This window comes from Chrysemys picta, chromosome 21 (assembly GCF_011386835.1).
Source record: "Chrysemys picta bellii isolate R12L10 chromosome 21, ASM1138683v2, whole genome shotgun sequence".
NCBI classification, from domain to species: domain Eukaryota; kingdom Metazoa; phylum Chordata; order Testudines; family Emydidae; genus Chrysemys; species Chrysemys picta.
In genome coordinates this window covers 1,915,253-1,940,767 of record NC_088811.1, presented here as the reverse complement: position 1 = coordinate 1,940,767, position 25,515 = coordinate 1,915,253, and the positions used below count along the sequence as shown (strand labels likewise).

General features: G+C 45.0%; 2 protein-coding genes across 8 annotated transcripts in view; one reads left to right on the top strand and one right to left on the bottom strand.

The window, feature by feature from the left end:
- Positions 1 to 11,224, top strand: part of RNF207 (ring finger protein 207) — a 37,652-nt gene extending 26,428 nt beyond the window's left edge. For 3 of the 7 annotated variants that reach the window (XM_005298418.5, XM_005298420.5, XM_065574866.1), the window contains 6 exons: positions 3,056 to 3,248; positions 4,408 to 4,593; positions 6,129 to 6,180; positions 7,159 to 7,276; positions 7,596 to 7,688; positions 9,116 to 11,224. In XM_005298418.5, coding sequence (XP_005298475.2) covers positions 3,056 to 3,248; positions 4,408 to 4,593; positions 6,129 to 6,180; positions 7,159 to 7,276; positions 7,596 to 7,688; positions 9,116 to 9,272 — 799 coding nt within the window. In that variant the 3' untranslated portion in view covers positions 9,273 to 11,224. Of the gene's footprint in view, positions 1 to 3,055; positions 3,249 to 4,407; positions 4,594 to 6,128; positions 6,181 to 7,158; positions 7,277 to 7,595; positions 7,689 to 9,092 lie in introns of all 7 variants that reach the window. The other 4 variants (XM_065574868.1, XM_008167140.4, XR_006175364.2 and 1 more) reach the window with 4 other exon arrangements.
- On the bottom strand, positions 10,414 to 19,855 carry ICMT (isoprenylcysteine carboxyl methyltransferase). Its single transcript, XM_005287090.3, has 5 exons — positions 19,550 to 19,855; positions 19,242 to 19,330; positions 18,315 to 18,484; positions 16,834 to 17,051; positions 10,414 to 15,852 (listed from the first exon to the last, which is right to left on the bottom strand). The coding sequence occupies exons 1-5, from the start codon at positions 19,760 to 19,762 to the stop codon at positions 15,670 to 15,672; spliced, it is 873 nt and encodes a 290-aa protein (XP_005287147.2). The 5' UTR covers positions 19,763 to 19,855; the 3' UTR covers positions 10,414 to 15,669.
- Positions 19,856 to 25,515: the final 5,660 nt, after the last annotated feature.

The following is a 25,515-nucleotide window of genomic DNA, read 5'->3' as shown; positions in this document are numbered from 1 at the left end:
TTCCCAAGAATTTCCTCCATTATAATAATCACTGACAAAGTAGGAGCCTTCCCTGTTCTAATCCATACAAACCGTGAGCCCAGCACTATTGATTTCAGACCGTAACTGGTGCCAGTCGTGGGGTGCAACAAATCATTTGGAACAACTGAAAGGACTTTCATTGTAACTAGTGGCTAGTGGAGGACGAGGTAACAGCAGCTGATGTGTATAGCTATCCTGCATGATAATATCGATCCCCTCTTATCCAAAGCTCTCACTGGTCCTTAATCACTTCTCGGAACCCCACTGTCCCCATTTCACAGCTGCAGAACTGAGGCACAGAGAGGGGAAGTGACCCAAAGGTCACCCAGAGTACGTTGCCAATCAAGCTTTAGAGGCCAGGCCTCCTGGCTCCACAGCTGTGCTCCAACTGCAAGAGCACTCTGCCTCCCAGCTACAGAAGTATCCTGCCTACCTGGCGATCACATCACCATACAGATATTCATTTGGGAGGCCCCATACGGCCCCTGCAGTTACTGACAAGGCGCCATTAATGTCTCACAGCTTCTCTGTGTAAGTCTCTGGAGGACTCTTTACTCTCTCTGCCTAGAGTTAGCTTGAGCACAGACAAACTCCCTCCCTTTGCACCAAGTCACTGCATGCCATGTGGTTAACAGGGGCATCAGACTGCGATGCAAAAAGGCAGCTACTATGGCCACCAACTTCCTCCAGCCTGCCTGTGCTGCACCTTGTCCCTTGTGAAATGCAGGGGGGATCCTACTGGCCCACCTCCCAGGGCACTGTAAAGATGAAGAGCCCCAGGCTGTTCTCTGTGATCTTGACAGTAACTCGCTCACTCACCTGGTTGATTAGCTGCTCTGGGGCTGTCCCGGGAGCAAGCTTTCAGGTCCCATCTCTGCCCCGTGCCAATACCAGCCCACGTAACACTCCAAACAAGCAGCCTGCCTTTCGGCCTGGCTCACCTGAGTGACTGGTTTCAGCTGAGGCCCCCAGAGCAGCCTGTTGGTCTGCCACTATTTTTATCAGAATTTCAAAGAACTCTCCAGGGCACAGTTCCCTTGCACTGGATATATTTAGGCCAATTGATGTCACAGGCAGCCTAGGCCGCTCCACTCTGCTCCAGCTGCTCGCCCTGCAAACAGGACAGAGTTTCTCATTGTGAAATGGGGATCACTGCTTGTTTCCAAGTGGATTTTACAGTTCAGGGAAACTAATCATTGCACCGGGGACTGCAGAGCACCCTTTCCTTGTCAAAGGTACATTTCAGCTGCATATAATGGGCTGCCTTTCACAAGACTTGGATTCTGAGGGGAAGCGGGGAACTGGATGATAGGAATCCAGCAAGAGCTGCGAGTGGGTGTCCGGCTGCCTCCTCTGATCAGAGAGCATTGATTCTAGCACGGGACTTGATTCGTTACAGAATGCATGGAACTGTGGTAGCAGCTGTTGGGTGTAGGACTGTGCGGGAGGAGTCTGAATGCAAAGAGTAGCAATACTTTGCTTTCTAGGAAGTGCTTCCCATTGAAGAGTTTGATTATCATTAGACAAGAGATGAAATGCTAAATCGTGCTGTGAGTATATTTTCTGTTTGCTTGTCCAAATATTGCTTCTTTCCTATAATGGTGGCAATTTTCAGCTTCAAATCACTTCACAGCTCAGTGAAGTCACCTACTCCCAAGGATATTTTGCAGAAACTTGCATTCCTATCTCCTTGGATCTGGCTGTCGGAGCCTACTTGCAGCTCCCTGGAAGAGCTGTTTCTTTTGGCCATCAAAAGAGGCCAATAAATGCAGTGTGTGCATGCAGCAAGACGTTTTCAGTGTAATTAATACAGGGATTCTGTACCAAGACTCTTCTAGGGGGTCAAGAATCAGGGTTTTGTGACTGACATTTTTGTCGATAGATCGGATGAGACAGACACAGGTAGCACTTGATACAACACAAGAGAATCCATACCTAAGGAGGTGTTTCTGATTGGTTCTCATTGGGTGTTTCTGCCACTTTGTAGTCACGCTCTGCACAGCCTCATAGACATCTTCGGGGTCTAGAACAATTCTTCAGTTACTGGCTTTATGACGACCACACCTTTGTATTTAAAGTTACAGACTGATTCAGAAGAAATCAGATAGAAATAACATAGAACAACTTAACTATAGCATTGGAACTGGAACTCTGGGTACTACAGGATCATGTTCACCCTACTGTACTGGGGTTTCCTTGCAGGGACAGTCATTACCCGGTATCGAGTCTCCAGGCAGTTTCCATGATTGTAAATCTCAATCAGATGAGCAGGGACTAGAACAAGAACGTATTAGATGAAGCATTAGCCAGGTGGAGTGCCCACTCTGCCCAGTGCTGTAACTGCATGATAGGGACAGGATCTAGGCCTGGGTCTTTTTAAATAAAACATATTGTACCAGGATTGGCACTGGTGATATTACCTCATTAGTGGTGGTGATTTTGCTGCTTTCCTGTCATAACTCCTGACACAGAATGTGACCTATCCCCCACAGACAGAGGCGGTAGCCATGGGCAATGAGCTGCCTTGGAGAGACTGTCAGAAATGAAACTTGAAATCTGATTTTCTAGCCTGTACGATCTGCCTTTTATAAATACAGTTAATGCGAGAGTAAAATAGAGGTGATAGGGCAGAAATTCTTCCACCTTTGACCTCTTCTTTAACTGCTGCTGCATCTTTCCCAGCAAAGGGCAGCTGCGATCTTAGAATCTTCTCCTTGCCTGGTGGAAGGAGTGACGCTGTCATATAGAACGAGGACATGCTAGCCTAGTCCTGCACTAAAGAAAGCTCTCTCAAGGAGGAGGAGCTGGTTTCTCTTTGGCAGACTAACTAAAATATGTCCAAAGAGGCTATTGCCTGGCTCTCACTACAGACTGGACACAAAAGTCAGACAGGTCAGAGGATGCTTATTTCACACTATGAGGCAGATGGAGGCACTTTCTAGTTTGCTTCTGCTAAATGGCAATTTCAGAGCCAGCGGCTGATTTGATGGCACTGCTTATCTACATTTTAAAAACCTCACACTCTCTGCTTAAGGCTCTCGGGTGGCCAGTGCTCCAAGACGCTGATAGTGCCTGGCTGTCCCCCTTCCTGCGATAAGATGTCCATCACAGGCGCTATCGTGCGAAAGCCAACCATGCATCGTTACATCAGCACCAAGGTCCTGCTGGCCGAAGGAGGGGAGTCGCCCTTCACTGAGCACTGTCGCAACTATGAGAACATGTATCGGGTAAGTACGTGGAAGAGGGCAGATGTAGTACACAGCCTGATTTCACCATTGACCATGGGACTGCTAGCCCTGGTCGAGGGGTTTTCCTTACCAGAGGTGGAAGAAAAATGTGGAGTAACTCCTGTAATGATGCAGGGCAGGCCTGAACCAGAGAGTGGAGGCCAAGAGAGATGGTGAAGGTGGGCAGAGTGCTGAACTGGTTCTCCAGTTAACTGTTCTCTTCCTTCACTCCTATAGTTCATTCACTTTGTCTCTATCCCTTTCTTCTTCGTCATCATGTGGAAAAGTTAGAAACTTTGGGCCAAATCCAGCTGGGCTGTTAAGCCGCACTCACTTGCACTAGACCTACCAAGACATTTTTGGTTGTGTCATTGTCACTGTGTTTAGGGTTCCAATGGTCGTTTGCTAGTGCCAGTGGAATGGTGATGGAGAAGGGCATCCATGCCAGCCATGGGAACTTACAAGGGAAAGTCAGGGGAGTTGGTTCTGGTTCTCTTCCTAGAAGACTTAAGGAGCTAAATCTGTTTAGCTTAACCGAGAGAAGGTTAAGGGGTGATTTGATTACAGTCTGTAAGTACCTACATGAGGAACAAATATTTAATAGGTTCTTCAATCTAGCAGAGAAAGGAGAATAGTCTAATGACTGGAACTTGAAGCTAGACAAATTCAGACTGGAAATAAGGCATAATTTTTAACAGAATAATTAGCCATTGAAATGATTTACCAAGGGTTGTGGAGGATTCTCCATCACTGATCATTTTTAAATCAAGACTGAATGTTTTACTAAAAGCTTTGCTCTAAGAATTACATTGGGGAAGTTCTATGACCCATGTTATACAGGAGGTCAGACAGGAGTACTACAGTGCTCGCTTCTGGCCTTGGAATCTGTGAAGTCCATTGGCTTAGAAGAGTTTGTCTGTACCATATATAACTGCCAGGCCTTCTGTGCCTTCAGCAGTGACCTAGTCACAAAGATTCATATATTGCCTATGATAAAATAGGGCTTTTCACAGGAGAAAATAGCAGTAGCAAGAAAATCAAGAGACACTGGATTTTCCAGGTACCTTCCTCTTCTTTAACCAAACCTGTTGCCATCTGTCTCCTCAGGGTGAAAGGAAAACTCCACAGTAACTCACCCCCTTTCATATTTCTAATGCAGACCCTGCAAACAGAGATTCAGAACCTGAAGGATCAGGTACAGGAGCTGCATCGTGACCTCACAAAGCATCACTCACTCATCAAGACAGAGATCATGAGTGAGATCCTACAGAAATCCCTCCAGATGGATGTGCAGATTGCCTCGGAGTATTCGTCTGTGGAAATGATGCGGAGCATGTTTGAAGAGGTACGTTTCCGGCAGCTGGCATTCTAGCGCCCCTGCCACCAGCTCTAAGAGCAGCTTCCCTAAAGGGCAGTACACAGTGGCATTAGTGATGAGTCAGGCCAATGCCAAGCCCAGGGAGAGAACATGGAGCATCTCGGAGTAGGACGGACGCATAAAGGGCAGGTATCAGGGGTTGTTCTAGCATAGTTGGCTCCTTGCAGAGCATTTGCACATTTCTACCCTCTTCCTTTAAATAAACAGAAAACAGCGATGGACAGTTGAACACAGCAGGCTTTTCCCCCCTCGCTGGAAGGTAGAAGGGAGATGACAGACAAGGTGGAGCGAAATGAGATTATACTGTAGGGGTCGGCAACGTTTGGCACGCGGCTCGCCAGGGTATCCCTCGGTATCCCATTGGCCCGGGACGGCGAACCGCGGCGAGTGGGGGCCGCGATCGACCAAACCTGCCACGTCAGCAGGTAAATAAACTGGCCCAGCCCGCTAGGGTGCTTACCCTGGCGAGCCGCGTGCCAAACGTTGCCGACCCCTGTTATACTGGAATCATTAGGCTCAGTCCAGTGCTAGACATCTTCATTAGCCAAGATTTTTCTAGTTCTGCCAGACAAAGACATCTGCTTTGTGGTCTAGACCTGAGGCTATATGATGTGCTGAGAGCAATAGTGTGTTCTGAGGCAAGTGAGGCTGGTTCCATTTGGGGCCCTAGCCTGATCCCCGTGTACCCAGCTAGCAGGCAGGTTTGGATCCTGAGTAAGGGTGTGGTCTGTAGGAAATAGCACTCATGAGTACTGGATGCAGAGTCTGCCCTAGGAGACTTGCCCCGGAAATGGTTTGATGGAAAGTCACCAGCCTTCTTCTTGTCTTGCAAAGGCTCCACTCAGGCTATGGCTACTCTACAGCTTAAGTCGACATAAATTATGTCGCTCAGGGGTGTGAATTAGCCACCCCCACGTGACAGAAAACTTATGCCGAATTAAGCACCGGTGCAGACAGCGCTATGTTGCCGGAAAGCTTCTCCCACCGCTCGCAGGGGCTGGAGTAATTAAGCCAACGGGAGAGCTCTCTCCCATCGGCTTAGAGCGGCTACACTAGGGAGCTTACAGTGGTGCAGCTATAGCTACAATAGCCTGAGTCACTAGAAAAATTAAGTATCAGAGGGGTAGCCGTGTTAGTCTGAATCTGTAAAAAGCAACAGAGGGTCCTGTGGCACCTTTGAGACTAACAGAAGTATTGGGAGCATAAGCTTTCGTGGGTAAGAACCTCACTTCTTCAGATGCTTATGCTCCCAATACTTCCGTTAGTCTCAAAGGTGCCACAGGCCCCTCTGTTGCTTTTTATAGAAAAATTAAAGGGCCAGACTCTTGGTCTGTACTAAAGGGGCTGCTGCTGCTGCGGTATTTGCAAGTTGTTCGCTGCGGAGTGGATTGCTCGGCCAGCCTGGAATGATGGGAAAGAAACAGGCTCCGCGAACGTCCCTTGGAAAGGATACTTCAGTCCTTTATTGCAACACGCTGTCCAGCTCACTATTTTTGTTTCAGATTTGGGAGGAAACATATCAGAGGGTGGCAAATGAGCAGGAAATTTATGAAGGTATTTGTGACAGTTCTGTCCACTAACCCACTGATTCCGTGTGGTGAGATGTTCTTCCCCAACTCATGGTCTCTGTTTAACGTGCATTTGCTAAGTGGTGATAGCGGTTACAGTGCTAACGTAGTCTGTGTGTGGTCATAACACATTCTAGTTTAAAGGGGAAGTTTCAAACGTGAGAAAGCTGCTAAATTGCTCCTCTGCTGCTCTCTGCTCCAAGGGCTTCCAGCACTGGAATGCCACACAAAGCACAAGGCCTTGCCCCACTCAGAGAAATCAGCCTCGCTTCCCACACACGCAGATCCCTCTACCTCTCTTCCCCAGTCCTGCTGTCTTCTATCTACTACACCTCTCACTCATTCCATGCTGATGGGTGAGGCAAGAATGGTCCAGCCCAGCACCCCCTCCTCTACCCATCCCGAGCAGATTCTGTTAGAGAAGGTAAATCAGGATGGGTAACTGTCAAGCAAATCTCCACCCAGTAGCTCAGAGAGGTGCTAACACAGTTTCAAAGGACACTGTGGACAAAGCCCAAGAAGCAGCAAGAGAACAGGAAACAAACTAGAAAAACCACAGAATTCAAAAAATAAAATGTCAGCCTAGAGAAAGAGAAACTTAAAAGCAGAGTCTGGAGGGAAGTCTGGATAGTCAGAGATTAAAGTATCTAAGAAGCACAGTAGCTTTGCAAATCTCTCCCATAGATGGCTGGTTAACTGCAGCATGAAGAGATGGCAACCTCTGGTGCTTCAGTTGGTTGCGGTTTATAGCACCTGTCCTGGGCTTAGCAGAAAGTTTACAAGCATGTAACAAGGCCCCTCAGAGACTTAAGAGGTCAGAGGACATGCTGGATGACTTCATAAAAACTCCTAGGACATCCGTGAAAAAACAGCCTCTGAAAGCTAAGAGTCAGGACAAAAGCCCCAATTTCTGAAAGACGGTGAATTGCTGGGTCCTGTTACAATGTGTTCCCTTTCTATGCAGCACAGTTACATGACCTGTTGCAGCTGAAACAGGAAAACAGCTACCTGACAACCATCACCAAACAGATTGCCCCCTATGTCCGCTCCATAGCTAAGGTGAAGGAACGGCTGGAGCCCAGGTAAGACAGCACAGAGCCATTTCCCCAAGAGGAGAGGCTTTGGGGGTCTTTGAGGTGGCTTCGTATGTCTCAGTCCAGTCTCCAGTAGACTTAGCCACATTTCAAAAACACAACCAGTGCTCTTGCAGGCACTCAGCAAGGACACCACGGAGACCTAGCTGACAGACATGAGTACAGGGAAGCTTGTACTGCCCCTGCTGATACTTTTATCTGTTCTGTGGACAGAAAACTTGCGGTTCTAGTGCTGCTCACGTCCTGTTACAAATACAGCGTACCATCAAAACCGCGGCAGCTCACTCTGCTTTTCATCTCACTTTAGACTACAAGAACCCAGGGAACTGAAGGATGACCAGACAGAGAATCTGCTCAAAATTTACGATGACAGCACAGTGACCAGCGACACAACACACAGGTAGAGGATGGGGTGGAATGGTTAGAATGCTGATGGCTTCTCTGAACACTTGATACCAAAATAAGTCAAACTACTGGCAAATTAGCTAGTCATTCTTTTCCATGTAAAATTGTCAACTAAAATACTGAAGTTAGGAAATACAACTAGGAGACTTCCATAGAACCTTAGGTGCTGCAGGTAGTGTTGGGCACTGCCAGGGGGCACACACTGAACAATGTGGTCATTAACAATCACCATGCACTTTGCAGCAAAGGTAGGGCTCATGGGGAAGGAAGAGGAGGTGGTTTTGGTTTTTTAGCCAGACTGTATCCTGGCTAAATTCCAGCTCAAGCAATTTACTTGCTGAGCCCACCCCACAGTTCTTCACCACCTTCCCTAAATTTGTTTTTCTACTAAGTTTCAAAATTACAGAAACAGGATAGTATCTAAACAGAATTAACTCAGTATCCAATTACAAGAGAAAGGGGAAGAAAAACCCATCTACAGTAATAGTTAAACCAAGAGTTTGTTTCTACAGACAGTCTCTAAGGGCTTAGAAGCTGCAGCTGAAGCAATGGGTGCTAAAGGAAATCCTGAGAGTTCTAGAACCCTGAGATGCTAGTGTGTAAATACACTAATTGTTAGAAACATTTGGTGGCGAGAACAAGGAGGAGAAAAAGGGGAAGGGGATTACCCTACATGAATGAGGAAAGTGACATATCCAAAGATCCTGTCGTCCACCACTGCATTGCCGCAACTGAGGGAAAACGTGGGGAAGAGATGGAACAGAGCCACTAAAAGCACATTGCAGTGGTGCCCTTAAATGCCAGCAACAATTTTACTCCACCTCAGAGGAGAATGTAGAGCAGCAGCAGGTGACATGGTCCCTGGAGTATCTTTGATGTACCTCAGAGGAGCGTGGTGAGGCTTCTTTCATTGTTTATTAAACTCCCTGCGGTCCTGGCTGTAGCCAGGTGCCAAGTGTTAACGGATGGGGTTAAGCATCCCATGAAGTGGGTTCTAGCCCACGAAAGCTTATGCCCAAATGAATTTGTTAGTCTCTAAGGTGCCACAAGGACTCCTTGTTGTTTTTCAGTTTTTTAGAGAACTACTGTAATTGGAGCTTGGTTTAATCAGTGAAGTGACCTAATTAAGGATGAATCTCAGTCATCCCATGCAGACTTGCAGCATTTTACATACTGCATGAACAACAGGAACTTTGAGATATTTTATTTATTTAAAAAAAAAAAGTCCATGTGATTTGTGCTATTGCAATTTTGCTACACAGACTCAATACAGCAAATGTGGAAAGCGTAAGAATAACATTATTACACAGCAGTAGACTGCCTAGAATCTCTCTTCTAAATAAGAGTTTGCTAATAAAATATTCAGGCCGTCTGACAATTAGATCTTTTTGTGATTTAGCCAAGGTGCCTTTTCTGCTCTAGGAACGACTTGACAAGAAGCATGGAAGACAACAGGGAGCCCAAAGTGGACAACCGAATGCTGAACATTGTCACTGAGGATTCCCTACTGAAAGACACTTACAGAACCAAACAGAAAGGTGGGACAGAGAGTCCCAGCCAGAAAGATTTTGCAACTTAGGCAAGGCAGAGTGCCAAGAAGCTGCACTGCTTTGCATTTCATATATGCAAACAAAAGACTTAAATAGGAGTTTCTCAAGTACATTTATGGTTGAGTCAGGCTGGTATGTTACAGAGGATCTATCCACTGAAATAAAGACTTGACAAGATGGGAAGGACCAGCATTTCCAAATTTAGTTTGATGAAATTGAGTCTTGAAATGCAGATTAAGGCTTCACCAATTCAGTTAATCTAAATACTGTTCTCATTACATTACCAGATGGTTTTTAATCAGTTATGGTCGGATTTCCCAGGCCAATTTCTTTGGCTATTTGTGTATTTTCAACAACGTTATACTGTATTTTTCTGCATCAATAAATTCAAACCTCTATTCAGCAGAGAAGTCCAGTATCTCCTGAGTCAGAACTCTTTGGTGGGCCCCCCATCAGGTCAGTAACTTGTTATTGGAATTGGTCTCCTTTCTCCTTCACATGGAAACTTTGAAAAAACATATTGATATATTTCACACCTGAAATCCCTTGTCTCAGCTGCTCAAAGCGAACTGTAAGCTCTTGATGGTGAACCTAGAAAAAATGGAGTATTAATAAGCCTAATTTTGACATTGTGCTATCAATTTATTTTAAATGCATGAAAACAGCTAGCTCTATGTAAGTTTTATTCCCACTACCCCTACTCCCTGCCCCAATGAATACAATTTATTTAAAAGCCTAGCTAAGTAAACAATGTATTCTTTGTTAAAAGTGGAATGTAGCTATTTCCTCAAAAAGAAAGTCACCTTGCATAGCCTTGAAGCTGGGTTTGGGGCGGTTATTTTGTGGAGGAATTGTTTTTAACACTTCTGCACTTTAGTGTAATGAGATCAGTAGGACAACAATGTTTTCCTGAGGTTTTTATGCTGTAGACTGTTCAGAAGTCTTGTTTTCCATACAAGATGTACACAGCTTTGTATATTAAAAATCTGAAAAAATAAAATATCAGTTCTTGAAACTTCATGCAAGTTGTTAATATAGCACGATTACACCCACCAGGGAATTCTGGGAGGGCCAGCCTGCATGGGACAACAACCTTCCCACCAGCAGACTTCTCAGAAGGTAAGTTTCAAAGAGAATATGTTTCCCTTACAATCACCACACCTTTTCAGGTTATTTTAACCAATTATAGTTTTATTTAATAAATGGAAAGAATTCTCAACATCCGCAAAAGAAAAGAACTTTTAAATATCTGTAATGAACATTTCTTCATGTAAGAAAAAAGGGTAGAGCTACTCCATTCATTTAATACACAGTTGGTCTCAGCAGGCCCAAATAGATTGTGGAGTGATTCTAGTAAAGTTTTTTTCAGCACAAACAAACAGACTTCAAACATCTTGTGATATAACAAGGTAATCTCCTATTGCAACAGGAATGTTGAGGTGTTTTCAAGGCCGGAGGTGACTTCCTCCTCATATTCCAATCCAATGACAAATTACCAAATAAAATAAAGACCGTGAGATCAGAAGCTACTCCAGGCAGTAAGAAAGTGCAATAGATGGACAGTTACTCTGTGCCATTATTTGGAAGTTGTATCCTGACCATCAAAGAACACTCACTCTGTGCTACAAGCAGAATATGAAAGTCAAGGAACCAGCGCAAAGTAAATTCCTAAAGTCATAACATGTTTACAAAAAGCAACAGTTTTAGGAATTAGTTGTTTACCGAGTGACTACGTTACTTTTTGTCGGACATTAGAATAAATAAATACTCAAAGTGTTCGTACTAACCCCTCACCCCAACTGACATTATTAATAACCTAGTTTCCTTTTGACAGTTTATGCTAATCACTCCGTCCTTCACAAACCTTTGGACAATAAAAATGGAGAGGTCAGTTTCACTTTCTGGTTCTCCTGCACTAGCTTAAAATTGCAAATTTTAAACTGCAAACACTGCAGGGGATAGTTTAAATACAAGCTAAGCAGGTGACTTGAAAAAACCTATGGAACACTTCTGCGACCTATTGAGCACATACAAGTCCTAAATTTTTGGCCTGAACAACAGGATAGTGCCTTTTACCCTTGTTAGTAAATAAGGGTCAGTGAGCCAGCAATCAGATTGATTGACAAGTTAATTTGGTAGACTGCTTTAAAATACATAGAATTTTATGTAGCCTGTACCTTACCTTGTTGGTGGTGAAGATGTTTTCCCAGGCTGCATAAATATTGTTTGCAGTAGTGAGTTTAAGTCCTTTCCCACAGGGCTTCATAAGTTAATTGCCAACATGAGACTGTGCGAACCTACCGAGGGCCAGAATGAAGTTCTTACTCACTGGGTACAGACCTAGAAGTTGTTCATTGACAACGTCTTTGATTTTTTAAAGACTCTGTGCTGCAGCATGTGCCAAAGGGGCCATTTTGATTAATAAATAAATTGAAAACCCAATTTGAACTAAAGGGTGATCTTCATTTCTTTGTGAATTCCGACTCACCTTTCCTTTGGGAATGAGGGCTGCAGCAATCATTCCAGATATTTACACCACAGGATAAAGTACTAAGATCCCACATCTCCAGAAGTGGAACATTAGCGCTATATAAATTGACTTGGGGCAAACTTGGGATGAACCTACATGCCCTGCACAAATCTGATTTTTGTAAAAGTTCTTGTCCGGGTCATTGGAGAAGAAAGTGCTTTCACTGACCACTGCATCAACCAAGTAAATCATTTGCTGTGCCCATTCATATTCTTGCTGATAGACACAATCTAAAGAAAATGCATTCTCACTGTGACAACATGCATCCTACAAAGGGCTTATTCAACAGAACCTGAGGCTTTGTGGGTGCTAGTCAGAACCTCCAGCTACACAGATGAAAAAGGTCTTCTTCCAACATAGCTACAAATGTTACATTTGGGTGTTGACTCAGAACATGTAGATATATCCCAAACCCAAAGGGTAACTGTAGTATCTAGGCACCAGAATTGATGTCATCAGTGACAGGGGCATTAGAAATACCCATGATACTTCACATGAGCAAACTGTTATCCCAGGCAAGTGAAATGATGTAAAGCATACCATTTATGGAGAGTCAAACAAAGACAATAACCCTTCCAAACAAGTGCCAATAAAAGAATAAGACTAATTTATTTAATTAATACCCCTCCATCACACTAAGTTATCTAAATAGTTTCAAGTGGTAAATTTTAGCAGCTAGGAGCCAATATGCAATCCACAAGTCTCAGTTTTACACTGAAGCAATTACTGGATTGTTTGCTTTCTGGCCACAACGAAATGAAGCACAAAAACTGACAAGAGAATGAAAGTCTCACTGTGAACAATGACTGTTCACACAAGAGGAAAGACCCATGAAATCTAGCCAACTCTCCTGCTGATAAAGTTGTCCAGCAGTTGTAGACCTATAGACTTCTGTGGTGAACAGAGGATTTTTTTCCTAACAAGGGACCTCAAACAGCAGTGTGAGAAAGATAATGTGAGCTCAAGCCTCTGACAATAAGACTAGAGTAGTAACGCAGCATAAAATGCTTAGGGTTAGAGATATTTGACCCACATAGTGTCTCACATAGCACACAATTAAGCAAGTAGTTTCTCACTGTATTGCTCTAATAGTTTGACAGAATAAAAAATTTATTCATGTAATAAACGAAGTCCCTAGTATATTTTTTCCACTACCTGGCAAAACAAACCCCATACTCCAGAGCACTTTTTAAGTTTACTCTGCTGGGTCATTTTGTGATCAGCGTGCAATTTCTCTGTTCTTGATTCAGGTGAATTCTAATTAGCCCATACATGCTAGGTACTATTGCCATGTCTATACTACAAGCTAGGGGTGTGATTCCCCTGCTCACATACACATATTAATGGTAGCTTGATGAATGCTACTGCAAGGACAAATAGCCGTGTAGCCCCGAGCAACGCAGAGTACATGCTGACCAGTTCCAGGCAGGTTTGTACTCGGCATGGCTCAGCCATGCCTCCATTGCTGCTACTCATACTACCGCGGCTACACCGCTATTTATACTTGCACTGGCTCTCACAGAGCAATGGCTAGTATGTGTACACGAACAGGGGAAATTACACTGCCAGCTCCAGTGCGATGCGTTTCAACTTCCAGTGTCAAAGTGCTTTACAAAGAAGGTCAGTATCATTATCAATAGTAGGTTTAGTTATGAAACATTTATACAATGGAAAAATTCATACGAGAAACATCTTAATAAAATAAGCGCAGTTAAAAATCCTTGTTTGTATTAAGTTTTTAACTGGTTTGAGATTTCTTCTGAGGTATGTTGGCTACAGACAGATAGCAACATTTAGAACTCTCTTTCAGAAGTACATTGGAGGCACTTCTATTGCAAAGGAAAAGCAATCTGAACAGGAATCAAGTCCTTACAAATAATTATGCAGAGGAAAGACAACATTAACCAAATAACAGCCCTGCTGATGTTTCATATCCTTTTCTTCAAGCAACAAATATATTCAGTAGGAGATTTACTGTAACAGTGGGTATTTTAACTGGAATTCAATGCATCAGGTGCCCTGAAATTTGAAGTATCAGAGGGGTAGCCGTGTTAGTCTGAATCTGTAAAAAGCAACAGAGGGTCCTGTGGCACCTTTGAGACTAACAGAAGTATTGGGAGCATAAGCTTTCGTGGGTAAGAACCTCACTTCTTCAGATGCAAGCAGTGAGGTTCTTACCCACGAAAGCTTATGCTCCCAGTACTTCTGTTAGTCTCAAAGGTGCCACAGGACCCTCTGTTGCTTTTTACTGAAATTTGAAGGCATAACTTGGGTAGGAAAAGGCTTTTACATGATGGAAGAGAGAAGAGATTCACAATTTGTCCCTACATCCCTTCCTATGCAGGGCTACAGGAATTTGACTTCCAACTTGTTTGTACATGCCTCATTTTAATATCAAAGTGTGTTCCCAGTGGTATTTCAATTGTAAACTTAAACATTCCAAACTATCGATATAGTCGTCAGCACCACAAAAGAACTCTACTGAATTACAACCCAACAGAAGTTGGCAACATCTTTACAAAAGCAGCTTCTGCCAGTGCTCTATTTCCTGAACTATGTTACAGTACCTTAATTAAGGGAATACTTCAAGTCAAGCCATTACTTGCCAGCATACAGTTCTCATTCCAACAAGAAAGTCTATCTAGAATCAAGGAAACAGTGAACTTCTTTGGTATATAGTAACAGAAAATAAATTATACCACAAAATCTGAATACAAATCATTTCCAGAATGGTGAATATTTAGAATATCACCAGTTAATCAGAAAAATATTTTCCTACATTAGCATATTTTCTGGAAGTGTTTCCCGTACAGATAAAACATCCAAGACACATTCTAGAACCAGGCAAGAATCTTACTACCTAAGGTCTATTGCGAGTCTGCCTGCTATTGTTCTTTCTCCGCATTTCACAAAAACAGGAACAAACTTGTAATTTCTCTGAGTGAACTAGAAATAGAGAAAGAACTAACAACTAAAGTTATTTAAATAAGACACAATGCAGCATGATTTTGAAGACTTTTACAGATGCAAGTTTACAATTTGACAGGACAGACTCTTGCCAAGAGGGCTATGGGAAAATGACAACATGATAATGAAACTTAAATTCATGGCACTAGGTAACTGATGGACACAACAATTGAGTTAAGTTTTCAATCTGAGCTTTCATGATGTTTAATGAAAGATTATTTGTGATTTAAGAAAGTTTGAATATTGAAAGAGCCCCCTATTAACATTATATTAGGAGACAGTGCTTTGTGCCGCACTGCCAGTCTTTCAGGTAAGCATATCCCCAAAACGGTATGTAAATTCATGCATTTAAAAGACAGAAATAAAGGGCTGGGTTCTGAAAGCCCTCCAAGCAGGATATTACCACACTGACTTCAGTGGGAGTTCCACACACTGCAGGCTTGTGGAGTCAGATCCAGAGAGGTTAAAGCTGTGCTGTTAAGCTTTTTTACGGGCAAAAAGCTTTAATTTTAAAGTTTCACCATAGAAATATGAGCTTCCAACCAGCACCCTTCTAGTGCAATGGTAGTTACTAGGAAGTGCATAGCTCGTTCAACAGAATCTGTTAACACATTTCAGTACAACTCAGCTGTTGTAGGTAGAGTGCGCCATCTTTTCACCAGCATTATGCTTCATTTTAGGATCACCATAGATTAAATAATCCAGAAGATCCCTCTATGCATCTAGGAAGGACTCCTATCTTGACTGAGCTTCTAGTTTATTTGCAAGGTGTTCCAGCTGCCTAGCCTTTAAAATGAGTTTCCAGTGGATGACCAGTAAACAGAGACTGGCTACTCCTAGAGCGTGTCACGACATAGTGCTATGCATAGTTCCTTTCCATATGATGCCTGGAGCTGGGTGTTCGCTCAGTCAGTCTGATTTTTCACGTGTTACAGTTCCACTTTAACTCCCTTGATAAAAGGCAGACCTGATGGCACTTTCTTTTTATACTCCAGGTACTCCGCTCCAAAGAAGTGAATTAACGTAAACTCCTCCTCTTCTATTCGCTCTCTGAAGAATCTCCAGGATGCTAAAGTGTAGCCAACAACACAGATGGGATTACAGAGTAAAACCTGTAAGAGGACACAAGTGGTTACAGTCCAATTCAGCCTTGCAAAACTCTGTTCACCCCGGGAAAGGTTTTTAGTTGGTTGTTTGAAAAACAAATGAAGTTTCATTAGTTGTCCACAAAGCATATATCTGCAGTAAGGCTTAAAAGGTCCCCATTCTCCAAAAACAAATTTTTAGAATTTTGTTCTTGATAAGAATCATCATTCTGCATTCTGGATCAAGTATGACAAATTAGTTCTGATGAAGAAAGAGCACCGACATTTCTTTCTATTGTAATACCAGACCCAAAGAGTGTGCTGCTGCTAAGAGAATTCAGGCTTGTAAGACTTATGCATATGTGGCTTTGCATATTTATAATTTTTCTTTAAAAGATAACAACAAACACCATCACCACTCATACAACTAAAGGTTTATATATCTGATACTCTAGGTTTGTTATAAACTAATTACAGTATCTAATACACTGATATTTAAGTTACAAGAGTACTGTAGTTGGTTTCAAGTATTTGACCTGGGTTTTATGTACACTAAACAGGTTAATTTTATTTGTCAGTCCTGTACAATACTAATATTCAATAAGAATAAGGCAAGTCTGATGGCTTACTGGAAGACACTTGGGAAGTAAAGATGAAAAGGAGGTCTGGACACACCCTGGAAGCTTTAAGGTCCAATGGCTAGCAGCAGATCACACCTTGAACCTCTGAAAGTATTCCAGCTCAAACCCACGCTCCATTGCCTCTGCTTATTTCATATAGAAAATTAAGGAGATATGGTCTTCCCAAACATCACACATGATGGAGAGTTCAGAGGCCAGCAGTTTCATGACTCTCAGCTAAAAGTGTGCTGGTGGAAGACAGAATGTGTCAAAATCCATACCAGGGACTCCTACAGTTGATCGTTTGCTAAATAAATTAGGTACAGGCTCTGGGTATCATTAAGAAAAACTAGAAGATCAAGATAGCTAAGTGTATTTTATACAGTACCTGTGTTCCAATACTCCAGTAAAACCATCCCACGTAAGACGGGTGCCGGAACCACCCATACACCCCACTTGTCACCAAAGTATGAGTATCCGATTTCTCATTCTGAACAATATGGTTGAAGTTGGAGCCAGCTGTGAGCATAGCAGCTTTCCTCAGACAATCCCCAAAGATCACCATCAATAACCCTACTGTACTGAGCCAGGTGATGTGCTTCATTTCTGCAAGTGAATAAGTACTGGTCACAACATGTTTTAAAAGTTCACTCTTTTATTGCACGTAAAAAAGGAAATTTAGAGTTAGAGGACTAGAGTAGGGAGAGAGCATCTTCAAAATTCAGTAACCTAACCTGATGCATCCAGATCAAACCCCCTAAGTTGTTATATACTATCCCCAAGAGATTGGTGTGCATGCTCTTGTTGTTTTAAGACAGTATAGAACAGAAATGCAGTTTGTGTTGTACAATTTTAGTCTATAAAAATTAAACAAAACATTTGAACAAAAGTCTGATACACTATTTACTCTTCACCAGCTATACTGACAAGGCGGCAGGCAGTGTGTCTTAACTCTTCCTGGTGAATCTAAATGCAAAGGCAGAGTGGTCAGAATACACAGCTACAAAGAGAATCTAACCCTGGAACTAAGCACTGTCTCTTGTTTCACAAGTTGGATGGGGTTAAGCTGATGTGCTCAGTCCTCAGAGGAAAGCAAATGCACTCTATCAGACTTTCCCCACCAATTCAAGAGCAGCACCGAAGAAGCCATATCCAACCCTCTTTGGGGATATAGAATACTGGCAGTGGGGAAGCCATAAATACTTCTCCCATTCCAGGAAACTGATTTAAAAAACGTTTGTCTAAAAAGACAAAGAATCCCAAAATAATTGATAATTATTTGTAACATGAATTTTGCTTGAGCACTAACAAAATCCAGTCAGCAAGATATCTTCTCTTCAAACTCTTTTTAGCAGAATGCCAAACATTCATTGGTATTCCAGATTGCCTAAAAACTATCCTCGATTTCAAGAGTTAATACAGCATGCAAAGTGTTTGGGAATAAGATAACTGTCAGTACAGTCTCATCAAATCTCTTCTCCTTTAGACACCCTGACACAGAATAACTAAATGTGACTAATCAAGCCTAACAGTGTAAGTGCCAGGTTCCATCCTTTACCATGCTTTATTAGAATCCCACATAAAATGTATTTAAACACCAACACACTGAGTCATACCTATACACAAGGCACAAAAATGCTGGTGCTATTTAAGTCAGTGGCAGAAAACCCATTGACTTCAGCAGGACCAGGACTTCACCTAACATATGCATGAGAATAATTTAATCCTAGGAATTTCTCTCCCTTTATGAATTGCTTAAAATATGCTACCTACGCAGTCCCCTCATGTGAAATACAGCCTATATTCACCCATGAGCAATTGCTATTCTCTTTAAAAATATACCCAGAAACCTCAAATAAAGCTACTGACCTGGATAAATGATTTTTTCAACTGTGAACTCTATCCAAGAAGAGAGAGCAGCTAGAGTATACTCAAAACTGTGGTTTAGGAGGAAAGAGTCCAAGGACAAACTTCTGGGATTATTGATCGCTGTCACCAAATACTCAGAATAATGGAACAGTGACAAGGAACACATATACCTAGAAAAGAAGAAACCCACCGAATTTAAGCTGAACTTAATGTATTTTAAAAGTGCAGTTATGTTTTGCTGTGTTTATTTCTGAAATCCTATGTTTTGAAATCCATGGTACGCTGTTGACTGTTCACAGCAGCATAACTAGAATTCTGTAACTCTTATTCTCCACTATTTATTCAAGTATGTTAGGAACAAACATGTCATTTGTATAAGGTTATGTACATATATATATTAAAAACAAAACTTAACTCTTTCATTTAGGAGGGACTGGCTGCTTCAAGGTATTGGTAATACAATTATATCTAAGCAAGTCAAGCAGACCAGAGCAGTAGCTAGAGACTGTAATCATTCTACAATGCCAACCAATCCTGCAATGCCAGGGGTATCAACTAGATAACCAAATATTACATTTTTCCAGCTCTAATTTCTAGCAATAGGATACCAAACCTCTCGGCCACTGGTTTGACTGCATATATTTCACTTGTTGGGTACCTCACCCTTCACTGGGAGGAACATCGCTGCAAAGGCCAGGAAGGGAGTTAGATGTGCATGACCCATTCAATCTTTGGCTTTCTTCTCAGACCAAAAATCTGTGACAATTATGCAGGTTTTCTGATGCAGTCACCTGCCTTACACGACCAGGACGGAGACCGGTCATGCTGTTCAGCACAGGTCCCCGTCCAGTCATCGTCTTCAGACCCGACTGACCTCAGCTGCACACGGGGCTCCCTGTCACCATCCTTCACAGAGTATTTTCTTACCAGCCGAAGTGCTTCCAGGAGGATTGTCCGAAACTCAGCAGCAGACCACACCCGAAGGCAAAGCCCAGGAAGCAGGCACGGATCGCGATCTGAAGCGGAACATGAAACACAGACACAGGTTCCTCTCTCCGCTCCAGAGCGGCAGCTCCCGGCTCCACGGGGCACCCGGGGGGACCCGCCCACAACCGGTCTCATCGGCCCGGTGCGACTCCCGGGAGCAGAGGGACCCGCGCCCCCCCGCGCCCACAGCGAGACCCCCCCCCCGCCCCCGGGAAAGGGACGTGCCCCGGCCCCGCCCCGGCCCGCACCCGGTAGAGCGGCGGCCGGTAGAGCAGCAGCAGCAGCGCGTTGATCCCCGCCACGTGCAGCGCCAGCGCCGCGCGGCCCTGGAGCCCGGGCCCGGCCAGCAGCGCGGGGGGCGCCGAGAGCAGCAGCGGCAGCGCCGCCACCGACGCCCCGAGCAGGAAGGCGGCCAGGCTGGCCCGGCCCTCCGGGACCAAGCGCCCCTCCGCGGCGGCCATGACGGCGGCCGGCCCGGCCGCAACCCCGCCGCGCGAGAGCTGGGCCGCCAAGCACCGCGAGAGTATCCCCCCGCCCCGGCGGCCCGCCTTCCGACACAAGTCTCGCGAGATGAGCTATGACGGGCCCAATCTCGCGGGGAGAACTCAACTCTCGCGAGATTCCCCCAGCAAGCTCGTGGTTGTAGGGGCGGGACTCCGAAGGGTCCGGGAGCGCAGCGCCCCCTGTGCCGTGGAGGACGCAGGGAGGGATTTAGCTGCAGGTCACCAGAGTGATGATACTGTAGTTTTTATACCAAGTGTCTGACTCTTGACTAATTGCTCATTAGGAAGAAATCTACCCCTATGAAGGGGATCCCGAATTCTCACCTCATTTACACTCATTCTATACAGAACCTCAGTGGGGTCGCTGTGGAGTTACACAGAGAAGGATTTACAGCCCAAGTGAGGTTTTTACCCACGAAAGCTTATGCCCAAATAAATCTGTTAGTCTTTAAGGTGCCACCGGACTCCTTGTTGCTTTTGTAGATACAGACTAACACGGCTACCCCCTGATACTATTCGGCCCATTGTTTTTCTGAAATGTCTCTGTGACACAGAAGTGCTGTCCAGCTGCAGAAGCAGTGGGTTAGACTGCCAGGAGAAGCCGGAATACCACACTGGGCTTACTCGACATTCCTGCTGCAAGAGGGGAGGTCTGTGAAGCTGTAAATGCTGCAGCAGCCTGTGGGCCCAGACAGCAATAAATACAAGCCCTGTGTGTCGACTGGGGTTGTGTGATTGGATTGTGACTGCCCGAATGGCTTGTAACTGGAGTCATGTTTTTGTAACCCTGTTGGGTCGTGGACACTAGAGGGGGCATGTGCACTAGTCAAGAGAAGCCCACGACTGCAAAGCGAGTTAGAGAATGGATGTTTACAGTTGTGAGCTAGTGTGTGCTGCTGGATCCTTGCAGAGAGCATTGATTTCAGTATCAGCTTCTACATCTTTAGTGATTTGAGATCCTAGTTTCTTTTTTTCTGAAAGTTTTTCTGATCACTTTTGCATAATAATGACCATTCCATTTTTAAACTTTTCCTGATACACTAAGCGATCTTCTCCTACATCAAATCGCTTCTCAGAACAACTACTCTAATTTTAGTTAATGCTCAGCACCTCTGAAAATCAGGCTCATGGTCTCCAGCTGGGTTCCCAAAAATTGAGGTGCTCCAAAGCAGTGGACACTTGAAAATGTTGGTCTTCTGTCCCATGCCAACAGTACCAACCTCCACTCTCCTGTGTGATCATTAACCAGTGAGCTGTGATTTCTCATTTAAACTGTAAACTCTTCAAGGCAGGGCGCTTATCGTCTTATAAAGTCATGAATATTTTTGGTGTTATATATAAAATAATAGTAATCTGCCATTTGAAACCAGCAATTCTTATTTGTAACTGAACTCCTTGGAGTTCAGTGAAGCTAGTTGTAGACGGCTGATGGCTTTTAATGAACATGATAACCCAGAACCATACTCTTTTGCGTGCATTTCAGTTTTTGCAGATTAAACTCTCTAAAACCTCTGTAAAGGCTGCACATTCTATCAATGAATTAGTCTAAAGTGTGTAAATTATATCTGAACAATAGAGCAGGGTAAATATTTAAAGATTAGAGCCAGCTGGAGCTGCGCACAAAAGGCTCAGACAATGGGGGTCTTTCTGAATTCACTCTCCTCAACTCTTGCAAAACCCAGTTCAGTGTTGATTCACTTCCTTGATTCACTCCCTTGACTTGTTATGTGGCATCAGGCTGCTTATAGCTGAAACCTAACTAAACAGATGTTAAAACTTCAGTCCCAGCAGACTTCTCAGGAGTGGGCTAACTTATTTCAGCGTGTTTGAGTTTGCTTAAGTCAGTTGTAATTGAAAATCACTAGCTAACTGATTGAAATATAGCTCGAGCGAAGACTGAATTAAAGGAATATGTAATAAAATAAAAAAGACTGCTGGCTTTAGCCTCCTGTCAGGTCCTTGCCTTTCCAAACTCCCACAGTTTAATTGTAATGAGTGGCCAAGCCACTGGAGAGACTGTCATTCCCAGATTTGCTGTACTTGGGCTTTCTCCAATGCAGGAAAAATTAGGGCATTCATATCTGTCTCCAAAAATGTGTCATGAGTTTAGCAACGAAGGAGCCCAGAGAGATCTCTTATTTCCTTCCCCCACCCCAGCTATGAAATCAAAGTCTACTGAAGTTGGGAATCTTATAACCCAAGACTGTTCCCAGGAGTAGCAACACATTCATGGGGAGAAGGGGGCACTTTTCTTCTTTCTTTCTTTCTTTCTTTCTTTCTTTCTTTCTTTCTTTCTTTGCTTCAGAATAAACATAATTATCAGTAGCTGATGGTTTTGAATCCCCAGCTAAAACAGAAAATGACTCAAGCAAAAGTAAATGTGGTCACTCAACATAGTGCTCATACATACCAGGGCACTGCAATTTCCAAGGACATAATTGTTCTCAGAAACATTAATATTATTGTTAAAGATCAAAGTGCACTTCCGCTTTACAAATTCCCTGGCAGACCTAAGGTTTTAATTGAAGTGTGAATCAGGATATAACATTAATTAAAAGAAAGAAAATAGTTTGCAGCAGATAAATGTGCAGCACATATAAAGTAATCTCAAATTAGGAGCTCATTGGCAAAAATTGAGACGAGCAAAAACAAATGTCCATGTAGGAGTCTAGAGGCCAGGCCTGATTCCGATTTCACAGCAATTACACATGAATATCATGCCACTATCTTCAGGGGAGTTACTCCTGATTTATACTGGTGTAAGTGAGAAGAAAGTCACACCCAACATTTCCAGGCATCCTTTATATGCAACAGATTGTTGAAGTCCTGAGTGCTATTTATATATGCATTTTCTGCTTGCTGAGAACTAAAGTGATGGGTAACTTCCCTATACAGATCCCACAACAGCTTGGGAGACCATGGGATTTTGTGTATTCTTCAGCTCTGTGTGGGGTAACATTTGGGGGGGAGAGGGTAGAGCCCATTAATACGGTGCTGCCTCCAAATCTGGACCGTGACCAGCAGTGAATAGCAGCTCTCAGCCCAGCTCTGGGGATCATCTTCTCACAGCCAGAGCAGAACATTGCACATTAGCAACATTTTTCGGTCAATTTTCCACTGTTTAATACTACTCACCACACAAGTTGTTCAAAACCAGCCAGATGTAGCATATAGAATAGGCAAATCCAGAGAGCAGTGTGGGGATATGTTGAACCGTCAGGAGCCTTTTCATGTAGTAGTCATTCATTAAACGCAGCCTGCTGTGCAAGAAATAGCCATGTAATTAAAATAATAGGTGGGAAAAACAGGCACACGATTAAAGGTTGGGCCGTGGAGGGAAATGAAGATTGGTAAGTTACCATTAGAGCAGAAGAAAGGTTTGCAAGCCCTTTTCTTCCTGACCTAATCTGAATCTGCATCAGATGCTTTCCCCCTTTTTATCACTTGACCAACACATCTTCAAAATATGAGGATATTTTGTCTTTACTCTTTAATTCAGTTTTGCAATGTGCTCGCTCACACCCTAAAGCGTTTGCAGAAAGAAGCAAAGCTCAGGACAGAACCATCTGGGTCTTTGGAAATCCAGGGAAATCTGAATTCCAGACCGTTTGCTGGAGATTTCCTTGTGTATGTCAGTGAGTAATCGTTACAAATTGTGGCTGGCCCCATGCACAAGGAGCCTTTCTCTGTCCCCTTCTTTGTGTGGCCAAGCACAAGGGCCAGCCACTGGGATTGCTGCTCTTACTCTCTCCTTCTCCTCCCCCCTTGAAGGGCGGGGAGGAGAAGAATGAGGCCCTGGCCCTGCTGGAGTGGGACCTGTGCCCATGAGACAAATGATGAGGTTCCCATAGTACCCTTAGCTCACATGTTGCCTACATGGGCCCAGGGCTCCCTCAGTAACACCCACATGATCTGGAGTCGGCGGGAATCACTGAGTAGATCCTGTCTCCAAATGCGTTGATGGCAAAGCTCCCATTGACTTCCAAGGGAGCAGGATTTCACTCCATAATGTTTGAGTAGTTAGGGTCCAGTGCTGCTTTCCTCATGCACCTACAATCCTGACCTATCTCCTGGGTAGGGACTGCAGGACGAGGCCATTGTTTATGCTTAATTGTTGTTGTTAACCCAGTTTACAGAGAACTGTGGCCTCGCTGAGGCCATGAGTCAAGGGGCATCCAATGGCTCTTTGAGAGTCAGAAGCAATGCTCAGCTGGTTTGAAAGCCCATCAGCCTTGCAGTGTCTTGTTTAATTACGCTCTGCACTTCACCAAGTGCCCTTTGCTTCCTTGGCTTCCTTTGTTCTAGTGAGATCAGCATAACAAGGATCATTTGGTTGCTAAAAGAGCCTCCTTTGGAAGACTTACAGAAGCCATCGGGGGTTTATGACAAGGAAGCATATCATTAGGTGACAAATTACCCTAAACAAGACCTGGAGTTTCCCCTAACAATACAGACCACTGCCTAATTCTCACTGCACTTTCTCTTTGAGCAGCTACCAGCAACAATTCCCTCTCTAGTCATTTTAAATCACATTGTGGTTTGAAAGAGTCCTCAGTTCTTCCAGCCTGTGATATCTGAATCTTTAGGGCTATGGCAAGCTGTGGCCCTAGCATTGTATTTACAATATTAATAGCCCTTAACAGAACTGCTTAGGCACCAGATTGAGTGATGTGCAGATGCATGGGGACATGGGCCCAGCCCCTAAGTGTGTGTTCAATAAAGGGGATGCCACTGCCCAGTGCTGTGGGGGGCCCAGATGCCTGTACTGGGCAGGCTGGGAACCTGCAACGCCCTAGTAGTACTGGCTGTCCCCTTTGCTAGCACTGCGGAGCTAAAGGGTCCCTCCCGTGCTTTGGGGGGCTGTGCCAGGACGGGCCATGACTCGCGCCTGTGATGTACTATTCATATTGCAGCAGCGCCTAGGGCCCCCATCGCCGAGCCGGGCCCCATTGTGCTTGGCGCTGTACAAAGGCGGCAGCCCCTGCCCCCGAGAGCCTGCCGTCAGACCGGAGGAGAGGGGCCTGGGCAGATGCTGGGGGTGGGAGAAGGACCGGGGTTTGCGGGGGGGAGGCTCCCCACCTGCCCTTCCAGCCCAGGGCTGCCTTGGCTCTGAAGGGCAAACCCAGGGGGCTTCCCCCGCTCCAGCCCGTGCGCTGGGCCGCCTCCTTCGAAGGGCAGAGCCCCAGCACTGGAAGTGGCTTTGCAGGGTCCCCACCCCCGCCGGTGTAGCCCCTGGCAGCCTGCTCAGCGGCCCCTCTGCGCACCGCTCCGCACTCCACCAGCCGGACAGCGCTCCCAGGGGCCCGGCTGGGGCGAGCCCCCCAGGGCCGGCGGGTGCCCAGCTCGGCGGGGCACTGCCCTGGCGCGGCGCGGCGGAGCCGGTGCGGGGCAGGCGGGTCTGGCTCCCCGGCACTCACAGGCGGCCCCAGCGCGGCCCCCGAGCTGGCAGCGGATTGAAAGGCCGGGGGCGGGCCCGCGATTCTCCACGCTGCGAGGTGCCGCCCGAGCTGCCCGGGCCAGACAAGCTCCAGCGAGCGGCCCCCCGCGGGGAGAAGGGGCCCGGCCGGCGGCGGGGGCTGCAGCCGGCCGTGGAGACCGGGCGCGGGCGGGGGGAGCCCAGGGGCCCACAGGCAGGCAGGGCAGGGGCCGGTCACCGGGGGCAGGTGGGGCTGGAGCGCCCCGGCTCTCTGGGCATTGCCGTTCGGCTCCAG